This window comes from Trichoderma reesei, assembly GCF_000167675.1.
Source record: "Trichoderma reesei QM6a unplaced genomic scaffold TRIREscaffold_3, whole genome shotgun sequence".
Lineage (NCBI taxonomy): Eukaryota > Fungi > Ascomycota > Sordariomycetes > Hypocreales > Hypocreaceae > Trichoderma > Trichoderma reesei.
This window is the reverse complement of record NW_006711150.1, coordinates 340001-367995: the sequence shown is the minus strand read 5'-3', so window position 1 is coordinate 367995 and position 27995 is coordinate 340001. Positions and strand designations below refer to the sequence as shown.

The following is a 27995-nucleotide window of genomic DNA, read 5'->3' as shown; positions in this document are numbered from 1 at the left end:
AACTGCTCCGAGCTGAAGGCAAATTCAGCCCATCATCTCTGTGCTTAGCTTTATAAGATATGCAGCCAAAACACGGGGAAGCCGAGACTGTTCTGATTGCGTGCACCTCGTAGTAATTCAAAACCCAGCTCCATGCATATTACTCGGTGAGACAGAGAGACTGTCAGCCAGCCACTTCGTCTCCCTGCATACATACGGACCCCAAATAGGACAGTCTCCAGAGCACACAGATGTCATGCATTCCGTTTTCTAGCTCATCTCTTTAGTTGGTTAATTGGTGAGCTGTAGCACGAATGGGTAGGATCCGATCTGTTTGACGTAGGGGCACACATCGTTGCTACACACCACCACAAGAGGCGAGAATGCTCTCTTCCGACTGGATAAGAGCACTGAGTGAAGACAATTCTATTACGTGGGAGTTGACAAGATGGCGGATGCCTTTCATCATACATTCCGGGCCAAGTAATCAGGAAGAGCACGTGTACGGGAATGAAGAGCGAGAGATGGACATATATAGATCCCAGTTAATCTACGGCTTCCCACAAATCTCTTTCAACATCATCATCATATCTTTATCACAGAGAGCTGTTATCATAGAGTTCCCTAGTGCTAGCATCACTTCCAACTTTGACAATGGCAAGCAAGCTCCCAGTCCGCCAACCCCCCTTGCGCCGCATCGGCCACTGGCTCCCCGAGAACAACGGGGTAGTCGTCGACTGGCTCCGCCAGCTCCTCAAAGAAATCGAAAAGGACAAGAAGAAGCACAAGGGCCCGCTGAAGCTCAGCGACCCTGTGCAGGACCTCAAGGATCTTATCGACAGCTCCCCGGAGCTCTACATGCTGGCCCAGGCCATGCTCGACGAGGTGCCCAACAAGGAGCCCTACATCAATGACCCTGTCGGCAACAAGCAGATCAAGTCTCTGGATGATCTCTACCTCTGCTTCGACAAGGTCATGACATCCAGGGCTCCCATCTGGAGAAAGCTCGAGTATGATGTCGGCTTGGTCGGCTTCCCGTTCAATGCCGTCCTCGACTGGCCCATGGCCACTCCCAGCGGATACGCCTTCTTCCTCAAAGAAAACATCAACCAGAAGTTCAAAGTCATCCTCGACACCTGGAAGACGTCCTTCCTACAGACGATCAAGTCCGCCAAAGTCCTGCTCCCAAAGCCAGGCGACGGGATCCCCCTCGAAGAAGCCTGGCTCAGCCCCGAATCGCGGAAATACATTGAAAAGGACACCAACCGCGAAGGCGAGAACCTCAAGTTCGAAGAGCTCTTCATATGCGACCCGACCAAGGACTACTGGGGCTTCACCTCCTGGGACGACTTCTTCATCCGCAAGTTCAAAAACTACAACAGCATCCGCCCCATCGCCTTTGAGGACGACGACAACTGGATCATCAACTCGTGCGAGTCCAAGCCCTTTGCGCTGCAGGCAAACGCCAAGGACTACGACAAGTTCTGGCTCAAGGGCCAGCCGTACTCCATCATGGACATGCTCAAGCGCGACCCCAACTACGCGTCGAAGTTCGTCGGCGGCACCGTGTACCAGGCCTTCCTCAGCGCCACCTCGTACCATCGCTGGGACTCGCCCGTCAACGGCACCGTCGTCCACGCAGAAATCATCCCCGGCACGTACTTTGCCGAGCCCACCGTCACGGGCTTCTTCAACCCCGACGGGCCCGATCCTGCTGCTCCCGATCTTGCCCAGGGATACATCACCCACTTCGCCACGCGATGCGTCTTCTACATTGAGGCAAAGAATATCGGCCTGATTGCGCTGCTCTACGTTGGCATGGCAGATGTCTCATCCTGTGAGATTGCCCCTGAGTTCCAGGACCTGGGCGACAAGGGAGCGCCAGTGAAGAAGGGCCAGGAACTGGGAATGTTCCATCATGGAGGCTCGACCTACTGTCTTCTGGTGCCAAAGGAGACAAAGGTCACGTTCATCCCCGAGGCCACTCCCCGGGAGGGACAGAAGAATATCCCCATTCGCAGTGCCCTTGCTCGCGTCTACAACAACGATACCAAGTCTGCCCCTAGCAAGTAAACGCTTTTCTCTGTATAAGAGACGGGGTTGAGCATTTCACTCTATTGATGAGCGCTGGACAAATTTGCAGTAAAGGTTGATCCTTTGGCTTTGTATTGGCCTATTGCCCTAAGCAATAAGGTAGTCTAACTACACAATCTTTCGCATATGCTCTGATCTAACGGGAATCAATACCTACCCTGCGTGATGCCAATGACCCATATCGAGCCAACCGTTGATGTCTATGCAAGGGGCCTATATCAGTCCAGGCCAATGTCAAAGACAGAAAAGAAAATACTGTAACATATCTACCTTCAGGTATACACGTATGAAGCCTTTGAATACAAGTTACCCGGAGGCGGCTTGACAGGCAACACCAAACACATTGCGATGTTTACAATAGCGGTAAGAATTGTTAGATACATCAGACTTAGGCGGGCTAAGACCAAGCAGCAGATATATATCTATTCACGTTTATACTCGAAGAATACCTCGGCTTTTGTTTGGCTTCAGGCAAAAAAGCCGTGATGATCCTAGACCCTACAGCAGCAAGTATACTCACGACGCCTCGACGAACAGGACAACTCTGTCGTTTATTCCATAGAAGCCTGCGTCCTCAATCTTTTAATCTACGAGAGTAACATATAAGTGATGATCTTGTTCCTCGTCGGCAACTAAACCAATACACAATCCGCTGTGGGCACCCGTCCATCAAAAGCACCCCATCACGCTTGAACACTCCACAAGAGAACGGCCTCAAATCAATCGCTATTCAAACCAAACAGACAAGAGGGTCCAAGGCCCTTCAAGAGGCCCTCCGCTAGTCATCCAATAGGGAAACAATCTCCTGCTCTTGGCCACCATGACACACCACCTGACTCTGCCCCCCCTCGACCCAGTTCCGTCGAGCATTGCCAGCATGCTTGGAAACCCTGACGCCTCTTCGGGCGCGCTCATGCAGACGGCCAACAGCATCTCCCAAGCGGCCGGACAAATCATGTACAAACAAGCTCCAATTCTCGTCCCTCGGAGTCCGACATTCACCCAGGCAGTGGTAGACACTGAGGGTGAAGGCCCATTGGTTGTTGTCCGTGTCCTGGATGAGAGAGATGTCGTAGTCCGCGTTGCATATCATGCAGGAATCCGATTCCGGGCTTGCGCACAATGGCACCATGTACAATCCATTGCCCGGCAGCGACCGCTGCGCCTCGTTGGCACCGCGGTTCATCGGAACTAGATTGCAGAACGGGGGGCTCGAAGCGGCCGAGCACCTCATATGCCGGCAGACCTCTGGTTCCAGGCTGCTGATGAGTCTTGCCAGGCACTGCCAGGGCACCAGCGGTCCATTTAACCTGTAGAACCGAGCCACGTACAGTTTGTCGTTGACGATCTTTGGTATCATCTGGTGTGAAAACCTCCACAGCCCCTCCAGTCGAGGGAACTCCTCGGCATTCTTCTGGGAGAGACCGACAAGCCCTTGCCTAGTCCGAGGATGATCGCCAGGGTGGCTACCATGATTGCCGGACGGTTGACAAATGTTGAGCTCGATGTGATCCTGGAACGCGACGTAGCGCTGCATAGTCTCGAGTGGTATCCCGTGAGAAGGACCCAGAAAATGAGCGTTCATGATCAGATAGACCTCCATGAAGTCGATGTGGAAGTGGCTCTTGAAGGTAGGGAAATGGTATGGCATGGGGACATGCCAGACGTTGCTTTGCTCGCTCAGCCACCATGATCGGGGGTGAAAAGGACCAGGAGTCCACTTGTGAGGCTGACCGTTCCAATCTGCGTTTGGCTTGAGACGACGTAGCTTATAGCAACAGTAGCAGAAGTATATACCCGGCAGATCTTGTTGCAACGTCGCGAGAAGTTCAGCCCGAGACTTGAAATCGGTCTTTCCCAACACGATACCAAGTCCGTGAACAAGCGCTTTGAATGTTTTGCAAGTCAAAGATAAGGATACTGCCGATGGTACTGGGAGGTAAGACACTATTAGATATACGAGCTCCTGTGGAAGCTGCAGCAGCCCACATTCGGGTTCTTCATCTTGCAAAGGTCGAGCGAGCTGCTCGAGTCTGATTAGGGCCATGGTTCTGTGCTCTCTTGCAACCTCGATGAGCCACGCTCGGTTATTGAGTTGGCGCAATGAATACTATCGTCCTTTGAGTTGTCCTCGATGAACGCGGAGAGTGGCCGGTGTAAGTCGTGGGAGGCAAAGCTGCAGCCTCAGTGAATATGCAACAAGACGGGATAAAGGGTCCAGTAGCTTCTGGGAGTTGACGGATGGAAGAGTCAAGCTTCTGAGCGGTGTCATTAGCGTTAGGAGCAATACATGTAGTGTTCAATGACCATCCCCAGAGATGAAGCTTTGAAGTTGCCATGGGGGAAGAAGAGTGTTTAGAGTGAATTCTACCTCGAGGTAGGTACGGTGCAGCATCATCGGTCAGGCATGAACGTTGAATTTACTTACCTTCTTCAAGATTATTCTACCTGCCTTGCAAGTAATTGCTCTTCACTCCGGCTGGGGTATTTGATTATTGGAGCAACTTTGTACGCTGTAACTCTACCTAGGTACTACCTAGTAGGCAGTACGGGAGAGCATGAAATGATGCTCACTCAGTGGTTTCAAACCAGAGCGAGTCCCGTCGTAATCGAGGACTATACTGGCAATTATTCTTCAAACTATATTGCCACTTATTATTCAAAGCGATCTTGTACGTTGCATAGCTGACCATATTAATAGGAAGCTCTTCCTGGAGGTACAAGTTAAGGTGAGGCCAGGGGGGGAGATACAGTGCGCTTCTCAATCCCTACAGTGTGTACGCTTCGGAGCACCTCTCCCGATCTCCCGATCTCGCCAGGTCCAGGTCCACCACATACCTAACAAATGCAACCGTGATCGCCTCAACTTGCAACCACCGCCCCCGCGAAGCCAATTCGGAGCTGACACGGCGCCGTGTCTCTGCGCCAACCATGTCTGCCGCACTGCTTCGATCGCGCCTCGCCGCCTCAGCCCCGGGCCTCCGACCAGCCGCCCGACGGACGACGACGACGACGACGACGACGACGACATGCCCGCAAAAAGCCGCTGCTCCGCGCCGCTTCAACTCGAGCTCGACAGGCGGCAGCTCCTCCGGTGCCGGACTCAAGCTCGCAGCCTATAGCGGAGCGCTGGCGGCGACTCTCTTTGCCTCGTACTACTACGTGACGGACACGCGAGCGTTTGTGCACCGATACGTCGTCCCGCCGCTGCTGCGCACCTTTGTTCCCGATGCCGAAGATGCGCATCATCTGGGCGTTACCGCACTCAGGGTGCTGTACGAGCTCGGCCTGCACCCCCGCGAACGCGACGCCGCTGCCAACAGCCCCAGCCTCTCGACCTCCGTCTTTGAGCACCAATTGGCGAACCCGATCGGCATCTCGGCAGGTCTGGACAAGGACGCAGAGATTCCCGATGCGCTGTTCGCGCTGGGAGCGGGTGTGGTCGAAGTCGGCGGCTGCACGCCGATGCCGCAAGAGGGAAACCCCAAGCCGCGAGTCTTTCGCGTGCCGATCCTGGACGGCATGGTCAACCGCTACGGCCTCAACTCCAAGGGCGCTGATGAGATGGCGATCCGCCTGCGCGACCGACTGCGACGGTTTGCGCTCTCAATAGGGGTCAGCGAGGAGGACATCATCAGTGGCGAGGCCGGCGTTCCCGTGGGAAGCTTGAAGCCCGGGCGGATCCTCGCCGTCCAGATCGCCAAGAACAAGGAGACGAGCGAGAGGGACCAGCAGGCCATCGCCGCCGACTACGTCTACTGCACACGGCGGCTGGCCCGCTATGCCGATGTTCTGGTCGTCAACGTCAGCAGCCCCAACACACCCGGTCTGCGAGACCTGCAAGCCACTGAGCCCCTGACACGGCTCCTCGCGGCGGTGGTCGACGAGGCGGGCAGGACGGATAGAAAGGTGCGCCCCAGGGTCATGGTCAAGGTCTCTCCTGACGAGGACGAAGACGCCCAGATTGAGGGCATTGTCCAGGCTGTCCAGAGGAGCGGCGTCGACGGTATCATTGTTGGAAATACTACAAAGAGACGGTCAGGTCTCAACCCCAAGGGAGCCCAGCTGTCCATCAGGGAACAGAGGGCCCTGATGGAAGTCGGCGGCTTCTCTGGCCCTGCCATGTTCGGCCGAACGCTGGATCTGGTCGGCCGCTACCGCAAGATGCTCGACTCTCAGCCCGGGGCTAGCAAAGGCGAACAAAAGGTCCTTTTCGCGACGGGGGGCATCACGAACGGAGAGCAGGCACTGAAGGTGCTTAATGCGGGTGCCAGCGTGGCCATGGTGTATACTGGCATGGTTTACGGAGGAGTTGGTACGATTACGAGGATGAAGAAGGAGATGCTCGAGGCGCTATGAGGTATGATGCAGGTGGTTGAATCTTCAAGGCGATTCGATGCCGAGGTGGAAGCTTTTTCGTGAACATTAGAGGACATACCTACCTAGGTAGGTACCTTAGATATCATACATAGTAGGTACCTTGTATTTATACCAAAAGTCGGATAGCAACGCTACCTATACCATGTCAATCAATTAGACCGGTCTCAATGTAGCAAAATATTCAGTCCATTTGACACTCTCATTTTCTCGTAAGAAAGCCTCTTTACGATGACAATGATGGACCTACAATATCCATGGCCATACATTTTAAGATCTCGTCACCAGCAGTTGAGATGGGCGCTAGCCAAACTAGGCAAAGCACAGGCACAAAAGAAGAAGCGCCTCAAGCCCCCACTAAAAAGTCGATATCGATACTGATTTTCCCAGGCTTCGAATTTTGCCATTTCTGCACCTCGATCAAACCTCCAACCAAACAAAGTCGCTGTCATCCCAACAGCCCTCACCATCATGGCCGCCGCAACGACGCTCCCCGCCTTGCTGGCGTCTCTCACACAGTCTCTCGCCCTCGCCCAAGAAGGAACATCCAAGCTGTCGACAGTCGAGCACCCCAAGGACGGCATCTCGCTCCTCGACGTCAAGAACGAGCTGCTCCTCTCGTACCTCCAGAACCTCGTTTTCCTCATCCTCGTCAAGCTGCGCAACGCCCAATCACAAGGCAAGCAAGATGCGTCAAAGAAGGAAGCGGACCTGGACGATGCCGTGCGCGCACGGCTGGTTGAACTGCGCCTGTATCTCGAAAAGGGCGCCCGGCCGCTGGAAGAAAAGCTGCGCTTCTCCATCGACCGATTCCTCCGGACGGCAGAAGACGCACAGCGGCGCGACAAGATGAAGGAGGCAAAGGCCAGCGGCAAGACGGGCTCCAGCACGGACGAGTCGGGCTCGGGCTCCGAAGACGACGACGACGACGACGACGATTCCGCGGAAGACGATTCCGCGGAAGACGATTCCGAAGCCGAAGAGGACGACGGCTCCGCCAGGCCCACGGCGCCCAAACGAGGCAACCACTCCGCCGCCCCCAACCTGGGCGCCCTCATGGACGACGTGGCCCTCCGCCCTGCCAAGCGCGGCCAAGGCGACGACGGCGACGACAGCACGCCCGCCGGCGTATACAGACCGCCTCGTCGCGAGCGACAAGTCATGGAGACGACGCAGACGCGCGAAAAGGCCGCCCGCCGCCCCATGCGCTCGCACACGATGGAGGAGTTTGTCGCCTCGGAGCTGTCGGCGGCGCCCATTGCGGAGCCCAGCATCGGCACGACCATTGTCCAGGGCGGCCGCCGGATGAAGACGACGCAGGAGCGCAAGGAGGAGCAGGAGCGCCGGGAGTACGAGGAGACCAACTTCACGCGTCTGCCCAAGGAGAGCAAGAAGGAGCGCGCCAAGAAGGCCAAGCAGGCCGGACGCAGCGGACGGATGCAGTTTGGCGGCGAGGAGTGGCACAACCTGGGCGAGGGCGTGGACCGCATCGATCGGTTGACGAAGCGCAAGGAGGGCGGCGCGGGCTCGGGCGTCAGGGCCATGCTGGAGAAGAGCCGCAAGAGAGGGGCGGAGACGGAGGACGGGCCGAGGGGCAGCGGGCATCAGATGGGCGAGAGGTTCCACAAGAAGGCGAGGCTGCTGGAGATTGGACGGGGAGGCAAGGGGAGGGGGAAGAAGTGAGGGCGTTTGTTTTTGTGAAGGAGCAGCAGCATAGGTATATGTTTGTATATATATACGGCGTTTTGGGCGTATGAATGAAAAGAGGTTCATAGATGTTTGCTTTAATAGGATTACGTCGACATCTCACATCTCGCACGATATGCAGTCAACAACCAAAAAAAAAAAAAAAAAAAAAAAAAAAAAAAAGAATCCATCCCTTTATAACGCCATACACCCTCCCAGATAAACCCATCATCAAACCTTTTCGTTTCCAAACAATTCGCTCTCCGCCGCCTTGGGACACATGTGCTCCCACCTCAACACACTCCCCCTATCCGTCCTCAACCCCTTGACCAGCATCTCCGCGCCCTCCCTCCTCCTCTCCTCAAGCAGCATCCTCGCCCGCCCATACCACCACGTCTCGCTCCACTGCCTCTCCCTCTGCCACTTCTCCACCGAATTGTGATGGATCATGACCGGCACCGTCCCGATGCACACCTCCGTGTACAAGGGCATCGCCTCCCATAAATCAGGCCAGCTGCCCGCCATCCACGGCAGAGGCAGCTCGGCCGGCAAATCCGTCGGCAGGGCAAACACATCCGTCTTGGGCACGCAGTCGAACTTCTTCAGCTTCTTGACCTGCTGGGATACGCGCCTGTCATGCAGAATGTACCGCGCATCCGTCACCGCGTTGGACGTCTGGTGGCCCAGCAGGCTCCAGTAATCCAGCGCAATGCCAAACTCGTACGGCTTCTCGGGCAGATGCGTCTTGTTGTACTCTTGATGCGTAAAGGCTGGTTCGAGGATGTCTCTCACGGGAACCTGCTCGACGTGCGTGGGAGGCGGATTCGCCCCTGCTCGTCCCGGAACGACTCTATCCAGCACGTCGTCGACGACGCGAGAGCGGTGATGCCGCCGCATGACTTCGCGGTAAAACTCCTGCTCGCCAAACATCTCGACAAAGATGCTCTGGTCGCTGCCGTGGTAGCACATGTCCGACCTTCCCGACCCGTCGTCAAACGACGCCGCCTTGCGGTTCTGGCACTCCTCCAGCTTCTCCAGTGCCCTCTCCAGGACGCGCCGGACTTGGCCCACGGGGCCCATGATGTAGCCCGAGTTGAGGTAGCGCGTGCGGAAGCTGCTCCAGGGACTCGTCCCGACGGCGGTATCCGTGTTGCCGCCGTAGATGTCGGCCGGCAGCGGCGATTCCGGGACGGGGTAGCAGGCGATGGAGGTGATGAGGTTGGGCGCGCAGCGTTTGCCTGCGCCAAAGACGACTTGCGAGTTGATGCCTTCGTTGGCATAGGCTCGGCCCATGCGGTGCGCGACGCGGGCGTGGTCGTCTTCGAGGACGGCCCTGTAGCGGCTCAGGAGCACGTCTGGAGGCAGCTGGAACCAGATGTCGTAGGCGTCGAGCATCAGGACGAGCTCGTCGTCGAAGCCGTCTTGCTTGCGACGCTCGGGATCACTGAGATAGTCTAGTGTGCGGGTGATCTTTGCAAAGTGCGAACCTCCTCCGAGCAGTCCGTCTGCGTGGTCTTGGTCTTCCCATGCGACAATGGTTGGGTTGGGGTAGCCTAGGATGGCCATGGTGAGGAGCGTCTTGCAGAGGTGGATGTTGCTCCTGGTGGCGGGGAGGAGGACGTGAAGCTTTTGATCGTTGATGCTGGTGATGGATGTGTTTTGGGTGGCGGGTGGATTGTAGCGACTTGTTCCCCATGACGAGCTGAAGGTGGCTGAATTGTGTCTCTGGATGGTGTTCTGTCGTGATGTGAGTCTTGGTGATGGAAGTGCCAGGATGAGAACTGGGCCACTTACTGGTGCGAGGATGTATAGAACGAGAGTGCTAAAGACAAACGCAATTCCAACGAGGGAAATGGGCCTCCGGATACTGATCATGGTGACCATGTTGGCTTATGGATGATGAATGAGAGTATGGTCAAAGAACTGAATTTCTCCTGATAGGTTCAGAAGTAAACGAGAGACTGAACCCGGGCAAGCCGTGTTGTAGCTGAAGTCTTCCCCTGACTCCAGTGTCAAGATCAACAACCTCTTACTTCTACGACTAAACACCGACAAAAAAGAGCGAAACGACTGAAACAAGACGCATTTCAGAAGCAAGACAATGTCAAGAAGAGAAAACTATACAGCCATAACGATGAAGAAATGCCCAAGCAAAGGCAACGCGTTCCCCACATGACCACGACGCGGAACGGCCTGGTGTTGCGGGCTACGAATCGATAGCGCAGGGGGGCTTTCTTCAGCCGCACATTCAAATTTCGTCTCCTTTTCTCTATTAGATTTCGATAGGATTCAATCACAGTAATGAAGTATTTTCCCAAGGTGGTGTTGGAAGAGATGTTAATACAGGTATTTGACATACACGTTATAGCGCAAGTTATAGTTTAGTTTGGAGTGCATGCAAGCTTGAGTGATGAGATTGAGACAAGTGTTTCGATTTTGTTATGTTAGACGTTGGACTCGGGAAGCACGCCTCGATGTTATTTTCTCCCCCGATTATGCTCATACGCGCACATTTCAAAACATACAATCGACGAATATTGCAAACTTCTTTTCTTCAACTTTGGCTTCAGAGCTTGGGAAAAGCAGGACATGGAAGGTGTCTAGAAGTCAGAATCGGGATCCCTGTCTGATTATTGCACAGAGATGGATTTGGCACCATCGACCTTAGCCTCGACCGAAACCCAGGTCTACATTACTTACTACATTCTAGCTTCTTGGCCTGGCGAGGCACTGCAGCCAGCCCGAGTATCCGTAGGGACTCGGTCAGGTTGACAGCTTCAACGGGGCCAAGAGGACACCAAGAGCAGAATCCGAGACTTGCCGTTCTGGATCAAGGACACGACAAACTGTCAACTTGAGATGAAGTATGCCAAATCACCTCTCGAGAGCAGCTCCAGTTCAGGTGTCATGGCAAAGAAGGGCCTGTCTAATTGATACCTTACCTAATAGCTGTTGATAAATAAACAGACGGCATAGACAAGAACAGAAGAAAAGAGGGAAAAGGCCGCCCAAAGCAATCATCGAACGTGCTTGCTCGCAAGCCTTGTCATGGTGCCATAGAGTCTGCTTTGCACAGCATTTTTAACCCTCTTCAGGGGCTCATGAACACTTACACCAGGAAGCCAACTACAGTTAAAACCCCGGCAGACAGATAGCCAATGGCTTGCAAACTGCACCTTGAGCCGCAAATGCTCACTGTGACGCATCAAGCCAACTTTCACAGCAATCTTAACCTCCCCCAATGCCTCACGAGGACCCATCCCAGTTAGGCGCTCTTCGCATTGAAAACCCCCCCAAACATCTTGCATTGCACAGCGACTTTAGCTCAAGAACTAATCCTTATAAGGTACCTAAGGTGTTCATCGGGTGGTCCGTCAACACAGGTCGACATATGCGATGCAGCTGGCCTCACAGCATTTTTAACCTCATCAGATGTCCGTCAAGAGGCTATTGATATCCGCTGGTTCAATCCCGTCCAGCCTCTTTCAAGCGGCACTCGGCCTCGATTACAAAGACGACATCCCGGTGCCCTCACACGATCTGAAAATCCTCCGAGACATGCACTCAACTTTCCCCCCCATCGCAAACCCTTCCATTCGCATCACACCCATAAGCAGCAACCCAAGAATAGGTATGAAAAGCAGCCTGATCCGGAAATAAAATCGCAAGACATCATCAACTCACATCCCCTTCCCCTTACCGCCCATGAAATGACCCCATGACACACACACACACGCACACACACAAAATCCACGAAAACGTCCACGTTATACAACATCAACAATGCACTCATTCGCAGGTAAGGTAGGTAGATATGCAGTGACCACGACTCCTCAATTCAAACGAGCTCCTCTCATGCAAGGCAACACTCCATCACGGCCTCATTCATCCGGCAACCGCATAAATCTACTTGGCAAAAGTGAGGGGTCGAAGAAAGAATGATGCAGATCCATGACCAAGTCAGGGTGTCACAGGATCAAATGCGAATTCCTATATGAACTGAGCGAAGAAGACTGAATCACATAAGAATACAAGAATGGCCATGACCTTTCTCATCTCATAGCCCTCAATCAAATCAAATCCAATACTCTGCAGAATACCCATGAGAACATGAAGTTAACCGCCATGATTCCATCTCATCTCATCTCCCATCTCATCATACACCTCCTCCCCCTCACCCACGCAAACCCCCTCCCCCCGCAAACCGACCCCTGTCCCGAACCTCCAACTCCCTCCTCCCCTATCATCGACCTAGGATACGCCAAATACCGCGGCCTCACCCTCCCCGACGCAGCCGTAGACACATTCCTCGGCATCCGCTACGCCAAACCGCCCCTCTCCAACCTCCGCTTCCGCGCCCCCCAAGATCCATCCCCCGAGTCCTCCATCCAAGACGCATCCAAGGTCTCTCCATCTCACTCACCCCGAAAAATCTCCCAACATCCCCGATATATTTCGCAATTTTTCTCACAATATTGTCATAGTTTGGCCCCGTCTGCATAGGCCCAGGCCAGTCCGTCTCCCCCTCCACCACATCCGAAGACTGCCTCTTCGTCAACATCTTCAAGCCCTCCAACGCAACCCCCGAATCCAACCTCCCCGTCTGGGTCTACATCCAGGGCGGCGGCTACGCCACCAACAGCAACGCAAACTACAACGGCACAGAGGTCGTCCAGCAGTCCGGCCACGGCCTCGTCTTTGTAAACTTCAACTACCGCGTCGGCGCCCTCGGCTTCTTGGCCAGTGAACATGTGCGCAGGGACGGCCATCTCAACGCCGGCTTGCTGGACCAGAGGAAGCTCCTCCACTGGGTAAAGAAGCACATCAAGCAAGTAAGCAAATCCCAATCCATCTTATCATCACTCCCAAGCTATCCCCTCAAACTCACCCGCGTCTCTGATACCCAAAAAAGTTCGGCGGAAACCCAAACCACGTCGTCATCCACGGCGTCTCCGCCGGCGCCGGCTCCGTAACGCACCACCTCACCGCATACGCCGCCAAAAGAGAAACCAACCTCTTCGCGGCCGCAATCTCCCAGAGCCCCTTCTGGCCGACCCTCCGCTCCGTTCATGACATGGAGTTCCAGTACCGCCGCGTCCTCGCCAACGCAAACTGCTCCTCCCTCGACTGTCTGCGGCACCTCGACACCCAGGCCTTTCTCGACGCCGCGCCGGTCGAGCGCTTTGAGGGCGTGAGCAGCGAGGACGCTCCTCTTCCGCTGTGGTACTGGCTCCCCGTCATCGACGGCGACCTCGTAACGGACCACCTGTACAGCCAGTTCCAGCACGGCAACTTCATCCGCGTCCCCCTCATCGTGAGCCACGACACAGACGAAGGCACCTACTTTGGCGCCAACGCGTCGACAGCCGCCGAGGTCGAAGCCTTCCTCCTCACAAACTACCCCGACCTCCAACCGTCCCAGCTCAGCGCCATCTCCCGCACCTATTCCCCAGAGAAGCTCGCCTCCCTGCCCGACCACGCCCCCTATTTCCCCTCCGCCGAAGCCGCGTACGGCGACGCAACCTTCATCTGCCCGGGCAACACTGTCGCCGCCATCGCAGCCCGCCACTTCGACCCCCGCCGCGTCTGGAACTACCGCTACAACGTCCAGGACCCGGATCTCGTGGCCTCGGGCCTCGGCGTGCCGCACACAGTCGAGATGCCCGCGATCCTCGGGCTCGGAAGCGTAGGCGGGACGCCAGCTTCCTACTACACGACAAACGCGGCCATCGTCCCCGTCACCATGCACTACTTTCTGAGTTTCGTGATGAACCTAAACCCGAATGTCGCAAAGTATGCTACCGCGCCGCAATGGGATCCCTGGGGCCAGGGGACGGGGCAACGGCTGAGGCTACAGACGAACAATACGGCCATGGAGCCTGTCCCGGCCGATCAGAGAGCGAGATGCCGTCTGTGGAGTCACTTGCAAGGCTACACTCAGATGTAGCACAAGGTTTGGAAAGAAAGAGTTGGAACGTGTGAATTCGTAGCTATAGCAGGGGAACAAGGAAAAGCTTACTACCACCCAAAGTCGTCCGCAACTCCAACTCATCATACCCAGGTGATGTTGTCATGTGCAGATTCGTAGGATATGGTGCGTTGCAACAATTTAAGCTCCTCTCAATATACAGTACCATTTTCACTCTGACTTTTGGCGCGTCTCTTAGACGCTGCTCACAATCTCGTCCTTGCCATTGGTGATCTGGCCCTCCTTTAACGACAGGACAAGCGAGGTTAGTTGATCAATCTTTTGCTGCAGTTCCATAATCTGCGCCTCTACTGGCGTCGGCGCATCCGCATCATCCTCTCCTCTCGTTCGACTGGACGGGCGCAGTCTCATAACCCCCGACCTACGAGGAGATGCAAGAGAGGGCCGGCCAGTGATGGACGATGGCTGACCGACCTCGGATCTCCGCCGTCTGCCCTTGGGCTCTTTCGGGCCCTTGAAGCCGCGGAACTCGTCGTCGTCGTCCCCCCTGTACTTGAGATACTCGTAAAGCTTGATGACGCCAACGATGGGCGCGTGGGTCAACTTGAGAAGCCAGATCCGACCCGCACGGTATTTGTGCGATCTTGGCAGGATGTATCGCCAGGGACGAAACATGACCAAATTCAAAAGATTGAAGGGGGGATAAAAGTGCGTCAAGCGGTTGCTGGTTGATGCCTCCAGCACATACACGCTGTACACGTAGAGGTACTCCTCCTTGGCGTGGGTGATGACGCGCGAAAAGCTGTTGGACAGCATACCGGTGAGCGAGCCCATGAGGAGGAACGAAGACAAGGTGATGAAGATGATCATCAGAGGAGGGCCAAAGACGGGGTCAATCTGGTCCATGACCTCGAAGCCAACATAGCTCGAGCCGTAAAAAATCTTGGTCAAGATGCCTGTCATCTTGCCAAGGCTAAAGATGTCCCGGCCAACGAGGGAAAACGTGGTGAGGAAGCCGAGGTAGACAATGACGACGAGCACCATGAATTTGAGAAAGTCCTTGCCCATCTCCTTAAGGCAGGGAATAAGGGTGCCCCAGTACGGACTCAGGCTGAGGATGGAGCAGATGCGGGGGATCATGAAGAGAGCCTCCAGGGCCAGCACATCAAAGGCCAAATCGTTTAGACGCAAGTCTTGTCGCACGATGCCGACGATTCCTGCATAGTGTTAGCATGCCACGTTCTTCGGCCATGCGGTGGCTGCTGGCGCCAGTCACCAACTCACGTAGTACAGCAAAGAGGGTGCCAATGAGAATCATGACCATGTCAAACAAGTTCCAGATGTCCGTTGCGTAGAAGATGGCTCCGGCATCTATCCATTCACTCAACTCATCGTAAAAGAAGGCAGCGATCCAGAAGAACAGAGCAATCTCGGGCTTCGTCAGGCGGCTCTCGTCCCGCACAATGAGAACAGAGTAATACAGGCACATGAAGACGCTAAAGAAGAGCACCTCCCAGCATTTAAGATACTTGGGCACACGGAGTCGGGAGTAGGGATCCGACGTGAAGGGGTTGTAGAAGTGCGGGTGCTTGGAGGAAGTGATGGACAGGGAGTCCCAGAAAACGATGTCACCGTTCCATATGCCAGCGATGATCTTCTGCACGACGTGCTGGGACAGGAACCTCTTGGCATCGGCGACGGCAGCAATCTCGAGAGCATTCAGGCCCTCAAAGGCAGCAGTAGGGTCATCGTCTTCGTCGTCGTCATCATCGTCGGAGCTGAGATTTGTCAGACGAGAAAGAGACGAGAGGAGTTGCACTTTCTTTGACGAGCTCCCCGAAGGCAAGTGAGGATCCGAGCCGTCAAAGGTGGCCAGCACGCGGGGAATCAAGGGGGCGCGCTCGCCAGCTTCAGGGTCGGAGCCGGCGCCGTGACCAAGCTGCTGCCGCCGTTCCTGCTCTTCCAGCTGCTGCGCCTTGACCTTCTTATGGTCAGGAATCTCGTAGAGGCAAAAGGACACGGCCTCGCGTTCCGAATGATGGGTTAGAAATCTCCAGGCCACAATCTCACAGGCATTGGAGCGAGCCTCGCCGAGACCTTGGTTGTCACGGTCCAGGGCGTAGTGCCATTTGAGGGCCCTACTCACGGATGAGTAAAAGGTCAAGCAGACGTCAGAAAGCCAGATATTTTGCAAAGCGGGAAGCAGAGCATTGTACCTACAGCAGAGCATTGACAATGGCGGGATTGGAGCAGGTATCGCTGAGATGGTCGACGAGGAGGCGCAGACTGGTGCCGGCTGATGTGGTGCGCAGCTGCTCAAAGGTGCTGGGCATCTCGATGGCTTCGGAGATGTACTGGGACAGCTTCTTGACGACAATGCGGAACGAGTCGTCGGGGGCAATGTAGGGCAGCTCGACATAGTCGTAGCGAGCCGAGAAGGGACTGTCTTCTCGCGCAGGCTGAGGCTTGAGCTTGACGCGGATAGGCATCTTGAGGCCTTGATGCGGGATCGGATAGAGGACAATTCACGGGAATCGAAGAAAGAGGGATAACAAGCCTGAAGTTATACAAATATCGAGAGAGCCAAGAAAGGAAAAAAAAAAGACAAGGCAATACTATAGGAGAGCAAAGGCAGAGTCCCGACCAGGGGATGGAAAAGCCCGAGAGGGAGGGCAGATGAGGTTGATGGGGGAATAATGCGGCGTGATGCGGTTGATGGAGATGGACGGAGCTTCTCCAGGTCGAGATGGGGAAGCTGCTGACTTGGGGTCTGTCTGTTAAGGTACATGTATGTTGCTACAGCTCAGGAAGCGACGTCAGTCTAGCGCGGCGTGGCCTGTGCGTGGCGCAGGTGACTGCTGGGGGCGGTACAGGGCAAGTACATGGCATTGGGGGGACAAACAGCACATCCTCAGCAGAAGTTGGCATTGCCATTGGCTCTCATCGTCTGAGCACGCTGGTATCTCGCGTGTATTGCTGCGTGGCCGGCGCTGCTAGAGCCGCCATTACGGGGCGCTGGTCCCCTGAACAAGCCATCGAGAGGCCAATTGCCCACGTTTTGAGCATTGGATGGAGTTGGATTTGATGCCAATGAGCGCAGCAGCCGCCGCCATTGCCATTGATTGATGCTGCTACTAGTACTGCTGCATCCATGTCCGCCGGTGCCGTCTCAGCCAGTGATCAAAGCCAGTGAAGCCTCCAAAGACCCCCATGGCCGTCAATCGCGGATGGACTGGATGGACCCCTGCTGCTGTTGCTGCCCTGCAGCGCCTCTTGCGCCTCTTTTCTTTGTCGGTGCTCTTTGGGCACGAGGGTCGAGATGCGATTCGCTGGAGCAGCTGCTGTGCTGCCGTTGGGGATGCACCCCACAGCGTCTGTACGAGGACGTCATGGTCGTGCATCTACTAGATATCTCTGCGTGTTGTACAGTAGTAGTTGTACTCGTACTAGTATCATCAAGGAGATGATGGATGTACCAAGAGATTGATTGATGGTAGTAGCTTATCAACTTATGATGCTTGATGTAGATAGATAGATAACCTCCCGCGTTGTCGTAGACACGAAAAGGAAGTCTACCATCTTCATGTAAGGCAGATGCTCAAGGGATGCCGATGGCTTCACTCCGGTCTTGGATGGTCTCAGCTCGCAGTCTGGGGCCCAGCTCTCATTTCCAGCAACCGCACAATCCAGATGGCCCTGAGACTGTGCGCCGGACATCGCTTAGGTTTTACGTATCAAGTCTCCATGAGAGAAAGAAAAGGTCTCAGCCCAGATCCAGCTACTATCTCGAAACCTGTTCCGTCCATGTCGTGCCTTCATTCACCTCCCCAGAGGCCTTTGCACCTGTTTCAACAATCGTCCTCATACTTGCCACAACGCACTGCGCTTTCAGCCGGGCTGCTAATCATCAGTCAGCTCTCGCGGTTTCAAGCTCAAGTATATTTCCCTAGGTAGTAGCTGATGGCCGCTCTCTGCTAAAGATGACCTCGAGTCATGTCTCACCACTAGACTGCACTATTCTTCTTGAGCAATATCGCAACGCCCAGATCCGCGCATCTCTCCTCCCTTGCGGCGGCCCCAGCTGTTCATCACCGAGCTAAATCCTGGTCTGACCCGTTTGAAGCAGGGCTGCCAATCGGCAGCTGCAAAAGCACGGAAAAAAAGGGGGGGTTGAGCTTGGATCGAGCAAACAAGCAGCTCTCATGCTCCATTCATGCGGTGATCAGTAGCAATTGGCAGCCATTGATGGCCAGTGACAAACTCAGACACCACGGAGCATCATGTGCTTGGTGCATGACATACAGACAGGCAGACAGATAGACGGACGGACGGACAGACGGACAGACACACACGCATGGACCTTGAGGTTTGTGTCACATTTCTCTGACCTCTGGATGGAGCACCGGCTCCCGCTCATTGTTCACACTCTCCAAGCTTATACCAGGGGACCGACCTGAAGCAGCTGCCGCCTCACAGGCCATCATATTGAACGCCTCTCACAATAGCATCACAAAGCCCATATCATGCAGTCACCGCGTTCTTTTCTATTCTCACATGTTCGACGAGATGCACAATCCCCTCTTCGCCTGCAGATGACACGAGATAACGCATGAGCGGCTATTTATACCATTTCGCAAACCCACCGCAGACACGATTTCTTCCCTCCCCCTGCTTCCCCCATTGGTTCGACTAACGTACCCTATCCGACACCAGCTGGGGCCATTGCAGGGGTTAAATACGAACAAAGTCGAAGCAGGAAGGCAGAGAAAGAAGAGAGAGAGAGAGAGGAAAGAAAAAAAAATAACGGAGTGGTACGAACCAGCGCCGGTGCTACCTCACCTCGCCCGGCCAGCTCGCCCTGGGCCTCGAGGTTACATCTGGCCAAACAAAACCTCCTCCATACACCTACGAGTACATAATCACCAGCTTCTCTTCCTCACCACGCTCGTTTTTTCCCCCCGGCTTTTGAGGCTGCTCGGTTTTGGTTACTTTCCCGTATTACTTCTCTCCTTGTTTCCTGTTATCGCAAGCCAGCCAGCAACCATGGCCGTGGCCCGTCGGCGGCCATCGTCGGCCGTCTCCCTCACAGCCCTCGTCCTCTCCTCGACGCTCCTCCCCATCGCCGCCAGCCATGCGCTGCCCCGAGAGACAAAGACCGTCGCCGTCCGCGAGCTCAACGTGGTGCCCTGGCCCATCGCGACGCCCGCGCCCGGAGCCTCGCCGGACCTCGACCTCAGCCTCGGCGCCGTGCCCGCCGCCGACCTGCTGCGCCGCGACTTCAACACCATCTGCGGCTTCATAGGGGGCCACGCCGACTTCCCGGCCACGTGCCTGCCCGGCTCGCACTGCGCCGTCGACGTCGACAACAAGGCCATCGGCTGCTGCCCCGACGGCGCCCCCTGCACCGGCGGCATCTTCACCGGCTGCGTCGACGTCAACAGCCCGCCCCAGACGGAGCTCAACCCCTACGTCTTCACCTGCACCGGCGCCGACGTCTGCTACCGCAACCACTTTGACGGCGGCTTCTTCCAGTTTGGCTGCGGCGCGTCCTCCGCCCTGGCGACGGGCGTGGCCACCACGGCCTTTGGGCGCGGGCCGCTCGACTTCAGCCACGTCTCTGTCCGGCTGACGGCCACGCCCACGCTTCTCGCGACGCCGACGACGATTGGATCGCGGACGGGCACCAGGTCTGCGGAGAGCACAGCTACCAGCAGCAGTGGGACAGAGACTACCAATGCCTCTAAGACGAAGACGGCCGCGACCGAAGAATCTACGGGAACTGCTACCGAAACCTCACCTACCGAATCTTCTACTTCAACCTCAACTGCCGAGCCCGCAGCGCCCACTTCCAGCGGCAGCTCCAAGACCGGACCCATTGTTGGAGGCGTCGTTGGTGGCCTCGCCGGCCTTGCCCTGCTATTAGGCCTACTATTCTTCTTTCTGCGCAGAAAGAACGGAGCCAAGCCCGCTCAGTATATCGAGTAAGTAGACGCTGCCATGGATCATTCTTAGCCGTAAAAAGACGGCAGTCACTGACCATCATCTTCGAAACAGTCCATCAACAGAAAAATACAACAACAACTCGGAGCCGCAGTACCCTCCCAAAACGCCTCTCCTCAACGAAGAACGCGGCATCCACCCAGAAGGCGCCGAGCTCAGCCAGCTCCCCCGACGACCCAGCGAGGCCGCGCCCCAGCTCGGCGAGATCGGCCTCGCCGTGCCCTTCAGCCCGACCTCTGAATACAGCAGGCCGTCCGACGAGATCCCCCTCAGGGAGACTACGTCCACGCCCAAGCCGGACATTGCCGCGCCCGTCGACATGGGCCCGTACATTCCGCGGAGAAGGGCCGACGGCGACGGCGCGTTCTTCTCGTCGCAAACGAGATCCGAATCGCGGACTCGCGGCCGGCCTTGGGTCTAGTTTTTTTTTTTTTTTTAGTTTGCCCTTGCTTTGTTTTGCCTTTTTAAACTTTGATACCCCCCCATCTTTATTACTTTTTATTCCCCAAGACTCGAGAGAAGAAGAAGAAGAAGAAAAGACGAAGAGAAGAGATGCCCCTTTGTATATGCTGAGCGGCGGCGATATTACCTGCCTATTGTATCTTACCTTACCTTTACCTTACCTACCGATTTTATTAATGTTTGATATAACCGAAACCCTCAAAATACTTACCTTGCGCGGCCTGACCTAAAAATATCCTACCGCGTCTTACATCCAAGGGCCAATTCCGTTGGCTACACAGGTACTTATGGAAATGACGGATAACATTCACGCTCATCATGGTTTTTGTTCGGACAAGTCATGCCCCTCAGCCTTTTGGAAACCGTCTTCTTCCTCTCGACTCTAATACTTCCCTTCACCTTGTTTCTTTCTACATGTACATTGTTACCCATGAAGCTTGGCTCGAGGGAAACGGACACCAAAAAGGGGGGGTACGGATGATACATATCAAGTTGGTTCATCAGAGAGTAGCAGGCGTTGGAGGTATCTTTCTTTTGCTTTCAAATACCTTGAGTATAGCATTCGATATATCATGAATATACCATGGAGACTTTTTGCGAATTTCTCCTCCATCAAGGTTAAACTTGTTCCGCTAGCTGAGGCAACAAGTGCTTACACGGTTTGACCATATATATGTTCAGGGGGGGTGACATTCCAGGACAATGGTCATGTTGAACCGTCTCCGCCAACGGACCAAATCTTCAACGAAGACTCGTCAAAGATTCTACTACGATGGCTTCCGTCAAGACTTCTCCCAGACGCAGCATCCAGGTCCTGTTCCCGCGGATACCCCCACCCTCCCGAACAAGTCGCCACAACAGAGCCGCTCGAATGCACAATCGTGCTTCCGACAGGCGACTCATGCGCTCCCCACGTCCACGAAGGCTCGACGACGTCGTTGCGCATGCCAACCCCCTCCCATACCGCCACCGCGCCATGCTGCGTCCCCGCCCAGACCTCGAACCCGTTCTCTCCCGGGAAGATGTCAAAGTGCAGCCGCTGCTGCGTCGTCGACCCACGGCCGTCCAGCACGGCAAGCAGCTGCCCGGTGCCGCGGATGTCGTAGACGAGCAGCCCGCGGCTCTGCCGCTCGTTGACGACCAGGTACCGCCCGCAGGGGCTCCACGCCGTCTGCACAATGCCCTGCCCGCCCAGGGCGACGCCAAAGGCCTTTTCGTCCGCGCCGGCGATCGACCAGTTCGCGACGACTCGATCAGAGCGGTGCAGATCGTACGTCCCCATCCAGCGGGTCCATGTGCCGGCCGCGAGAATGGACCCGTGCCCGTGGACGACGTCTGCAGGAGGCGAAGCCGCAAGGGCGGCCACGGTGCCCTTCATGCCGACGCCGCTGCCCTTGGCGATGTGCCGCCGGGATGGGATCGTGGCCACGGTCAGCGCTGGGCCGTCGGCGCAGTGGCCGGACGCGTCGAACAGATCAATGCGGTTCGCTGAGCCGCAGACAAAGTGCGTGCCGGGGTGCTCCCAGAGCAGCGACGCAGGGGTGATGTACTGCTCCGACTCTTTGCGGATAAGCTTATAGGTGTAGAGGGGGCGAGCAGCAGCAGCAGGCCTGCCCGTGTCCTCCTCCCCCTCGTCTTCCGGCGGCGGAAAGGCATGGTAGAGATGGAGGGGGTGGTCTCGACAGCCAACCAGGAACGTCTGCGAGGCCGGGTTGGCCAGGGAGAAGTAGGGCGCAGCGGCGAGGGTCTGGGTGGGCTCCGGCAGCCGAATGCTGGCCTGGCGGTGCAAAGGGCGGGCTTCTCCTGCAGCCTGCAGGAGGTCCGCAGGAAGGACAAAGGACGAGACGCTCTGATCGGACGACAGGGCGAGGATGGCGGTGCCGTCGGCGGTCCACTGGGCGGAGGAGAAGAAGCGTCGGTTGCCGGCATCAGGACCCAGGGACGCCGCTTCAGGGGGGCTTTCTCTGGCATCGACCGACTGAGGCCTGCTCACGTTTGCAGGGCACTCGGCGAGCAGACGCATGAGGGGCGCCTTGGGCTGGCCATGGTGCTCGTCTGCGAGGGGAGCAGGTGGTTCTTCACATGCAGTCTGCTGGTCCATGGCATGGTTTGATGCTCGACGTGCTGCCCCGGTGAGGCTCAGTCAGGTGTGGACAAGGCTGGTGCCGGTCCCCCATTCACCGCTGCATGATCGATCCAAATCACCTCCGTGCTGTTTGCAGATGAGCAGCAGTCGTCTAATCCAGGCTGGAGCTGCAATTGCGTGGCTGCAAGGGGTTGTGGGTTGCTGCTGATAAGGAGAGGAATGAAGAGCGAAAAGGATCCATGGATCAAAATTGATGCGTGAGGTGGAATTGAGACGCTAACTGCGGAACCGCTGAAAATCAGGTGCAGCAGCGCAAAGTCACTGAATCGTACACGATACAAGCGCATGCGCCGACCAAGCCGTACCTTGGTCCAGATCTAAATTGGCTGCCGACGTCATTTCAGCACCTTGAGGGGTGGGCTGCTTGGCTGTCGCCTCTTGCGTCTCCGAGCATCGAGTACAAGTCGTCAGCACGCTACGCTCGTACCTCATACCCGGAAGAAGAGCAGCCCCTATGTTGTGCAGCACTCGAGATGGGACTGGCATTTCCACTCATTCATCTCCCGTTCGTTGTACTGTACTCAGGTACTAGGTAGGTAGGGAATCATTGCCGTGAGCTTACAGCTGCAGACCCTCCTGCTTTAGCGCATGCAGTGTTAGAGCTGGTGTCATCGAGCTCGAGCTCGTCTGGACCTCTAATTACCTAGATACGGGGTACATTAGCCTCGGGGCTTGCCATAGCCCAACGGCTTGTACCGTCGATCAGGTTGGCCTTTAGTAGGTATGGTGACACTGCAGCTGCCCTGCCGAGAGGTGCTGGTGGGATGGACTGCAGTTGTGGTATCTGTTGATGCCTGTGGCCTCCTCGCGTTGACGGGCCTTGTGAAGAGCTACCTACCTAAGGTATACCTCTGCAAGCTGAAGCGAGCCATCCATACTTGTACATGTACAGGTAGGTACCCTCGCGCGCCATAGGGGGTTCTGGTAATGGATGGATAGGTATTCTCGTCATGGGTCCTACGAGCCTCTTACTTGCCATATCACGGTCATAAAGACTAAAAAGAATTTTCAGGGCCTTGTAACAGGGTAAAATTCCATGTTACAAGTGCCTATGCCATGACCAGAAACCCCTATGGCGCGCGATGGTAGGTGGTAAATCAACAGGTCCATGCATTGATTCATCCGTCACCTCTCGTCTGCACCGAAGCCCCTGTGTCTATTGAACACATCCATAAGGTACTAACTGAGATGGATGCTTTGCTGTCCGTTGGTATGCCAAGAATCCCCCCCAAAGAACGGATCAGGCACCACCGAAAGCGATGGATAGATTGCGATAGATCGCTGCTAAAAGCTGTCGAGGGTGCAGCTGGAGGTGCAGCTGGAGGTGCGCTACAGGTCCTCAGAGCGCCGCCTGGCAGCGCACGGGTACCCGCTGCGTACCCCGTACCCGCGCCTACCAGCAGCCCCGCGGCCGCTCCAGCGCCGGCGTTAGCGCTGCTGCGCTGGGTACCGGCCGCTACCGGGCCACTAGCAGCACCAGCCCGTGCCATTAGCGACCCTTGCTGGCCCAGCGCTGCTCCGGCCAGTGACAACCCGAGCCTGACCTGACCTGACCTGACCTGACCCTGACTGACCCCAAACCGCCGTGCCTTGCCTCGTACCTCTTCGTACCTTGCCTACTTCTAGTACAGTACTGCTCTGCTCGCCTCTTTCTGCCTGTCTCACCTCTAGCCACGCTCTCTCACTCTGCCCTGATCCTGACAGGCTGAGACTTCCAGCGAATCCCGATCCCCCGGCTGATCAGCAATCAATATCAATCGCCTGCCGTCCGCCCTTGTCGCCCGACCATGAACGCCGCATAGCCCGACCTCCAGAGACGCTCTTCGCCCCTCGCGGTCCTTCAGCCCGACCAACGAAGGACCAAGAGAAGCACGACGACGACTCCCCGACAGCGAACAGACAAAACGACTAGCAGGCCCGATACTGCGAGAGATTTCGCGGCCTTATCCTGCCTCTCCCTTGCGAACCTCTCCTCTGCGAACCTTTCACCCCCGTACTTTAGCGACTTTACTACCACCACTTCTATTGACGCCCTGATCTTCATAATCGACCGATTCCCACTGCTGCGAGACCGTCGTCTCTCGCAGTATCGACGCCGATATTGATGGAGACATCTCCCTTGACGATGGCCACGTCCTCCACGTGCGAGGCGCTTAAGACGCCCTCGTACATGGAGCTGATTGTTTCCATGTGAGCAGCGCCCCTCCCTCCCCCGGCCTCTTTGTCCCCCAAGCGCTCTCCCATGTTGTGATTCGCCTCTTGGCTGGGATTGTGACGATACTAACGGTGCACGGCAGCATCATCCTCCTTGGTCTCTTGATCTCGTACCTGCCACAGCACTATCGCATCATATCTCGCGGGACCTCCGAAGGCATATCTCCCTACTTCGTCCTCCTGGGCACCACATCTGCGACTGCTGGCTTTGCCAATATCCTGACCGTTGCGCCCTCTCGCAAGGCCATTGGCTGCTGCAGGGAGCTGGAGACATTCGAGTGTGCCGCCGGCCTGCTTGGTGTTGCCCAGCTCGGAACGCAATGGCTGTGTTTTACTGCCATGTATGTCATCCTGTCCCCATGCTGACCCCAATAACACTTGGCTAATGCTCCCGCCATTACAGCCTCATTCTGTTCCTCATCTTCTTCCGCTATCGCGAGGCCAACGTACCCCCGGAGGAGCTGGGCGGAGAAAGCCCCAGATGGCAAACGGCCGTCGCTGTGGGTGGGCTCTGCATGCTTCATGCATTGATTGTGATCATCCTGACTGGTGTCTTCGCCATCGCCAGGCCTGACCTTCTCAACTTCTGGGCCAACTTCCTTGGCGTCATGGCGGCCGTTCTCGCCGCCATCCAGTATATTCCCCAGATTTGGATGACATACCACCTCAAGCACGTCGGCAGTCTGAGCATCCCAATGATGTGCATCCAGACGCCGGGCGGCCTTCTCTTTGCCGCCAGTCTCTTCATGAGACTAGGCATGGAGGGCTGGAGCACATGGGCCATCTTCCTGTTGACGGCTGCCATGCAAGGCGCTGTTCTGGCCATGGCCATCTACTACGAAGTCACGAGACACAGCGACGAATACGCGCACAGCTACACCAGCAGCGCGCCGCAGTCGCCCATCGACACTCATTCCACGCCGCAGCGCCCCTACGCCCCTCGGACCTACTCCGAGGGCTGGGAGCGCGGGCTGCCGGGTCCGTTTACGGGTCATCCGGAGCGATACGCCGAAACCGAGGAAGACCTGGACGACATGGAGGAGCGCGAAGAGCGGGCCATTGCCAGAGAAAACCAGCCACTTCTCCGGCCAGGCGGCATCGGCAACCCGCACAAGAGCTACCACTCCACCTCACGTCATTAGGGTGACGAGGTCTGAGTGGAGAGACTGCCTCGACAATGGGGCAAAGGCATTGACCGCTGCGGATTCGCATCTGAGCTAGAACTTGTACCATTGCAGAGATGGAATATCTCAATGCGGCGAGAGGGGATATCGATGCATTGCCAGATTGTAGGGAAGGGTTCCCTTTGTTCAACGAGCTTGCTTCATTTATCGGATACGCATGTAACATTATATTTAGCTGTTTGCTGCCTGCTCAATTTGAAAGGCGACGAGGCCACCATGAGCCATCCTGGCACCTCATTATCATCACGTATCAAGGACCAGTACTTTGCGTTGACATGGATGTGAGCATGATGTATCTGTTCACCAGTCGGACGTGAAATTCGAGAAAATTGGAGAACCCTCCTTTGTCTTGTCTGATTCTCATCTAAGCCTCCACCTCCTGACTCGGGAAGGAGATGACTTCCTATTCTTCAAACATCAACTCTCTGAAAGCAGAGCGCCACTGTCGTAAACACATAAAGATACGTCTAGTCGTTATACACAAACCAAAAGCAAAACAGAAAAGGACGAAAAAAAAAACCCTCGTTGCATCTAGAAATTCACCTCCCGCACATCCTTCTTGTCAAGCGTCTTAACGCCGGCATCCCTCTCCTCGTCATAACTGCCATCGTCCGTGGGCTGCGCCTCATCCTCGAGATCATCACCAACTTCCATCCACCGGTCGCTCGTCGCGGGAACCGGCGAAACCTTGCACAATATCCAGTACACGCCCAGCGAAACGATGAAGCCGCAGAAGAAGTTGAGCCTGTAAATGTACGTCGCGCCCATGGGCACCTTTGTGCCCACCGCGCCTGCAAAACCGACGACATTGATCAGGATCCCGGAAACGTACGCCGCGTAGGCTCGCCAGTGGATGCCCCAGGTGTAGAAGTAGGGGCCCGTGCTGCGGCTGTCGAAGAGCTCCTTGGTCTCGAGGTAGCCCTTTCGGACGAGGTAGTAGTCCGAGACGATGACGCCGGCGATGGAGCTGAGGAAGACGCTGTACGCGGACAGGTACGTGGTGAACTGGTTGGAGCTGCTGAGCAGGTTGTACGGACACATGGCGAGGCCGACGAGGGCGCAGATGTAGGACCCGCGACGGATGTTGATGTAGCGCGGGAGCAGGGCGGTCATGTCGGTGCCGGCGGAGACGGAGTTGGCGGCGATGTTTGTGCCGAGCTGGGCGAGGGCAAAGGCGAGGGCGATGACGAAGACGCCGAAGCGCTGGGCGGAGCCGCCGTCGTCGATGAAGCGGCCGAGCAGGTCGAGCGGGCTCCAGATGGGCTCGTGGTAGATGACGGTGGACGAGGACGAGACGATGATGCCGATGAAGGAGGTTATCGCGAAGCCGAGCGGGATGGTCAAGAGCTGCGACCAGACGGCGTCGCGGGGCTTGCGCGCGAACCGCGTGAAGTCGCTGTCGTTGACGACGAGCGTCGCGAAGTTGGCAATGGACGACATGACGCCGCTGACAAACTGCCAGCCCAGCTCGCTGCCGCGGACCGTCGCCGGCTGGCGGATGATGGGGCCGACGCCGCCCGCGCGGACGCAGGCCCAGACGAGGAACGCGATGCCCGCGACGGGCACGAAGTAGGCCTTGACGGTGAAGAGGTGACGCACCTTGTGCACGGGGAACCACAGCGCGGGCAGGGAGCACAGCCAGAAGATGACAAAGGACACGTACTCGGGCGTCGTCGTGGCGCTGGTGCCAAAGGTGCCCGGCATCTTGGACGCGTCCCAGGACTTCCAGATGGAGCGGATCATGAGGTAGACGCAGGTGCCGCCGATGTAGGCCTGGACGCCGTACCAGATGCATGCTATATATGAGACGAGGATTAAAAGGTGAGTTATGTACGGGATGAAGAGACTCGAGAGAAGAAGGTCCGGGGTATCTGATGAAGCAGGAGGAAGAGGAGGAAGAGGAGGAAGAGGAGGAAGAGGAGGA

General features: G+C 56.2%; 11 protein-coding genes across 11 annotated transcripts in view; 6 read left to right on the top strand and 5 right to left on the bottom strand.

Moving 5' to 3' along the window:
- Nucleotides 1-687: 687 nt before the first annotated feature.
- TRIREDRAFT_29642 (uncharacterized protein) lies at nt 688-2016 on the top strand (the record flags this gene model as incomplete). Its single annotated transcript, XM_006962471.1, has 1 exon — nt 688-2016. A coding segment is annotated over one exon (1329 nt), but the record flags the coding sequence as incomplete, so codon positions are not given.
- An 835-nt stretch (nt 2017-2851) lies between these two features.
- On the bottom strand, nt 2852-4120 carry TRIREDRAFT_104171 (uncharacterized protein; the record flags this gene model as incomplete). Its single annotated transcript, XM_006962571.1, has 2 exons — nt 2852-3383; nt 3447-4120. The coding sequence occupies 2 exons, from the start codon at nt 4118-4120 to the stop codon at nt 2852-2854; spliced, it is 1206 nt and encodes a 401-aa protein (XP_006962633.1).
- Nucleotides 4121-4964: 844 nt separating this feature from the next.
- TRIREDRAFT_75226 (uncharacterized protein) lies at nt 4965-6432 on the top strand (the record flags this gene model as incomplete). The annotated part of the gene is made up of 1 exon (XM_006962795.1): nt 4965-6432. Exon 1 carries the CDS (start codon nt 5005-5007, stop codon nt 6430-6432), a length of 1428 nt encoding a protein of 475 aa, XP_006962857.1. The 5' UTR covers nt 4965-5004.
- Nucleotides 6433-6927: 495 nt separating this feature from the next.
- Nucleotides 6928-8127, top strand: TRIREDRAFT_30274 (uncharacterized protein; the record flags this gene model as incomplete). Its single annotated transcript, XM_006962474.1, has 1 exon — nt 6928-8127. A coding segment is annotated over one exon (1200 nt), but the record flags the coding sequence as incomplete, so codon positions are not given.
- Nucleotides 8128-8367: 240 nt separating this feature from the next.
- On the bottom strand, nt 8368-10020 carry TRIREDRAFT_104168 (uncharacterized protein; the record flags this gene model as incomplete). The annotated part of the gene is made up of 2 exons (XM_006962570.1): nt 8368-9873; nt 9931-10020. 2 exons carry the CDS (start codon nt 10018-10020, stop codon nt 8368-8370), a joined length of 1596 nt encoding a protein of 531 aa, XP_006962632.1.
- A 2241-nt stretch (nt 10021-12261) lies between these two features.
- TRIREDRAFT_56830 (uncharacterized protein) lies at nt 12262-14083 on the top strand (the record flags this gene model as incomplete). The annotated part of the gene is made up of 3 exons (XM_006962794.1): nt 12262-12540; nt 12621-12968; nt 13049-14083. 3 exons carry the CDS (start codon nt 12262-12264, stop codon nt 14081-14083), a joined length of 1662 nt encoding a protein of 553 aa, XP_006962856.1.
- Nucleotides 14084-14299: 216 nt separating this feature from the next.
- Nucleotides 14300-16554, bottom strand: TRIREDRAFT_56440 (uncharacterized protein; the record flags this gene model as incomplete). The annotated part of the gene is made up of 3 exons (XM_006962569.1): nt 14300-15282; nt 15350-16203; nt 16286-16554. 3 exons carry the CDS (start codon nt 16552-16554, stop codon nt 14300-14302), a joined length of 2106 nt encoding a protein of 701 aa, XP_006962631.1.
- Nucleotides 16555-19059: 2505 nt separating this feature from the next.
- Nucleotides 19060-20486, top strand: TRIREDRAFT_120351 (uncharacterized protein; the record flags this gene model as incomplete). Its single annotated transcript, XM_006962793.1, has 2 exons — nt 19060-20046; nt 20078-20486. The coding sequence occupies exons 1-2, from the start codon at nt 19109-19111 to the stop codon at nt 20484-20486; spliced, it is 1347 nt and encodes a 448-aa protein (XP_006962855.1). The 5' UTR covers nt 19060-19108.
- Nucleotides 20487-21254: 768 nt separating this feature from the next.
- Nucleotides 21255-22439, bottom strand: TRIREDRAFT_28865 (uncharacterized protein; the record flags this gene model as incomplete). The annotated part of the gene is made up of 1 exon (XM_006962469.1): nt 21255-22439. A coding segment is annotated over one exon (1185 nt), but the record flags the coding sequence as incomplete, so codon positions are not given.
- Nucleotides 22440-24798: 2359 nt separating this feature from the next.
- On the top strand, nt 24799-26029 carry TRIREDRAFT_56531 (uncharacterized protein; the record flags this gene model as incomplete). Its single annotated transcript, XM_006962792.1, has 3 exons — nt 24799-24863; nt 24971-25228; nt 25291-26029. The coding sequence occupies 3 exons, from the start codon at nt 24799-24801 to the stop codon at nt 26027-26029; spliced, it is 1062 nt and encodes a 353-aa protein (XP_006962854.1).
- A 428-nt stretch (nt 26030-26457) lies between these two features.
- Nucleotides 26458-27995, bottom strand: part of TRIREDRAFT_45317 (uncharacterized protein) — a 2833-nt gene continuing 1295 nt past the window's right edge. Inside the window, exon 4 of the mRNA XM_006962493.1 lies at nt 26458-27867. Coding sequence (XP_006962555.1) covers nt 26603-27867 — 1265 coding nt within the window. The 3' untranslated portion in view covers nt 26458-26602. The remainder of the gene's footprint in view (nt 27868-27995) is intronic.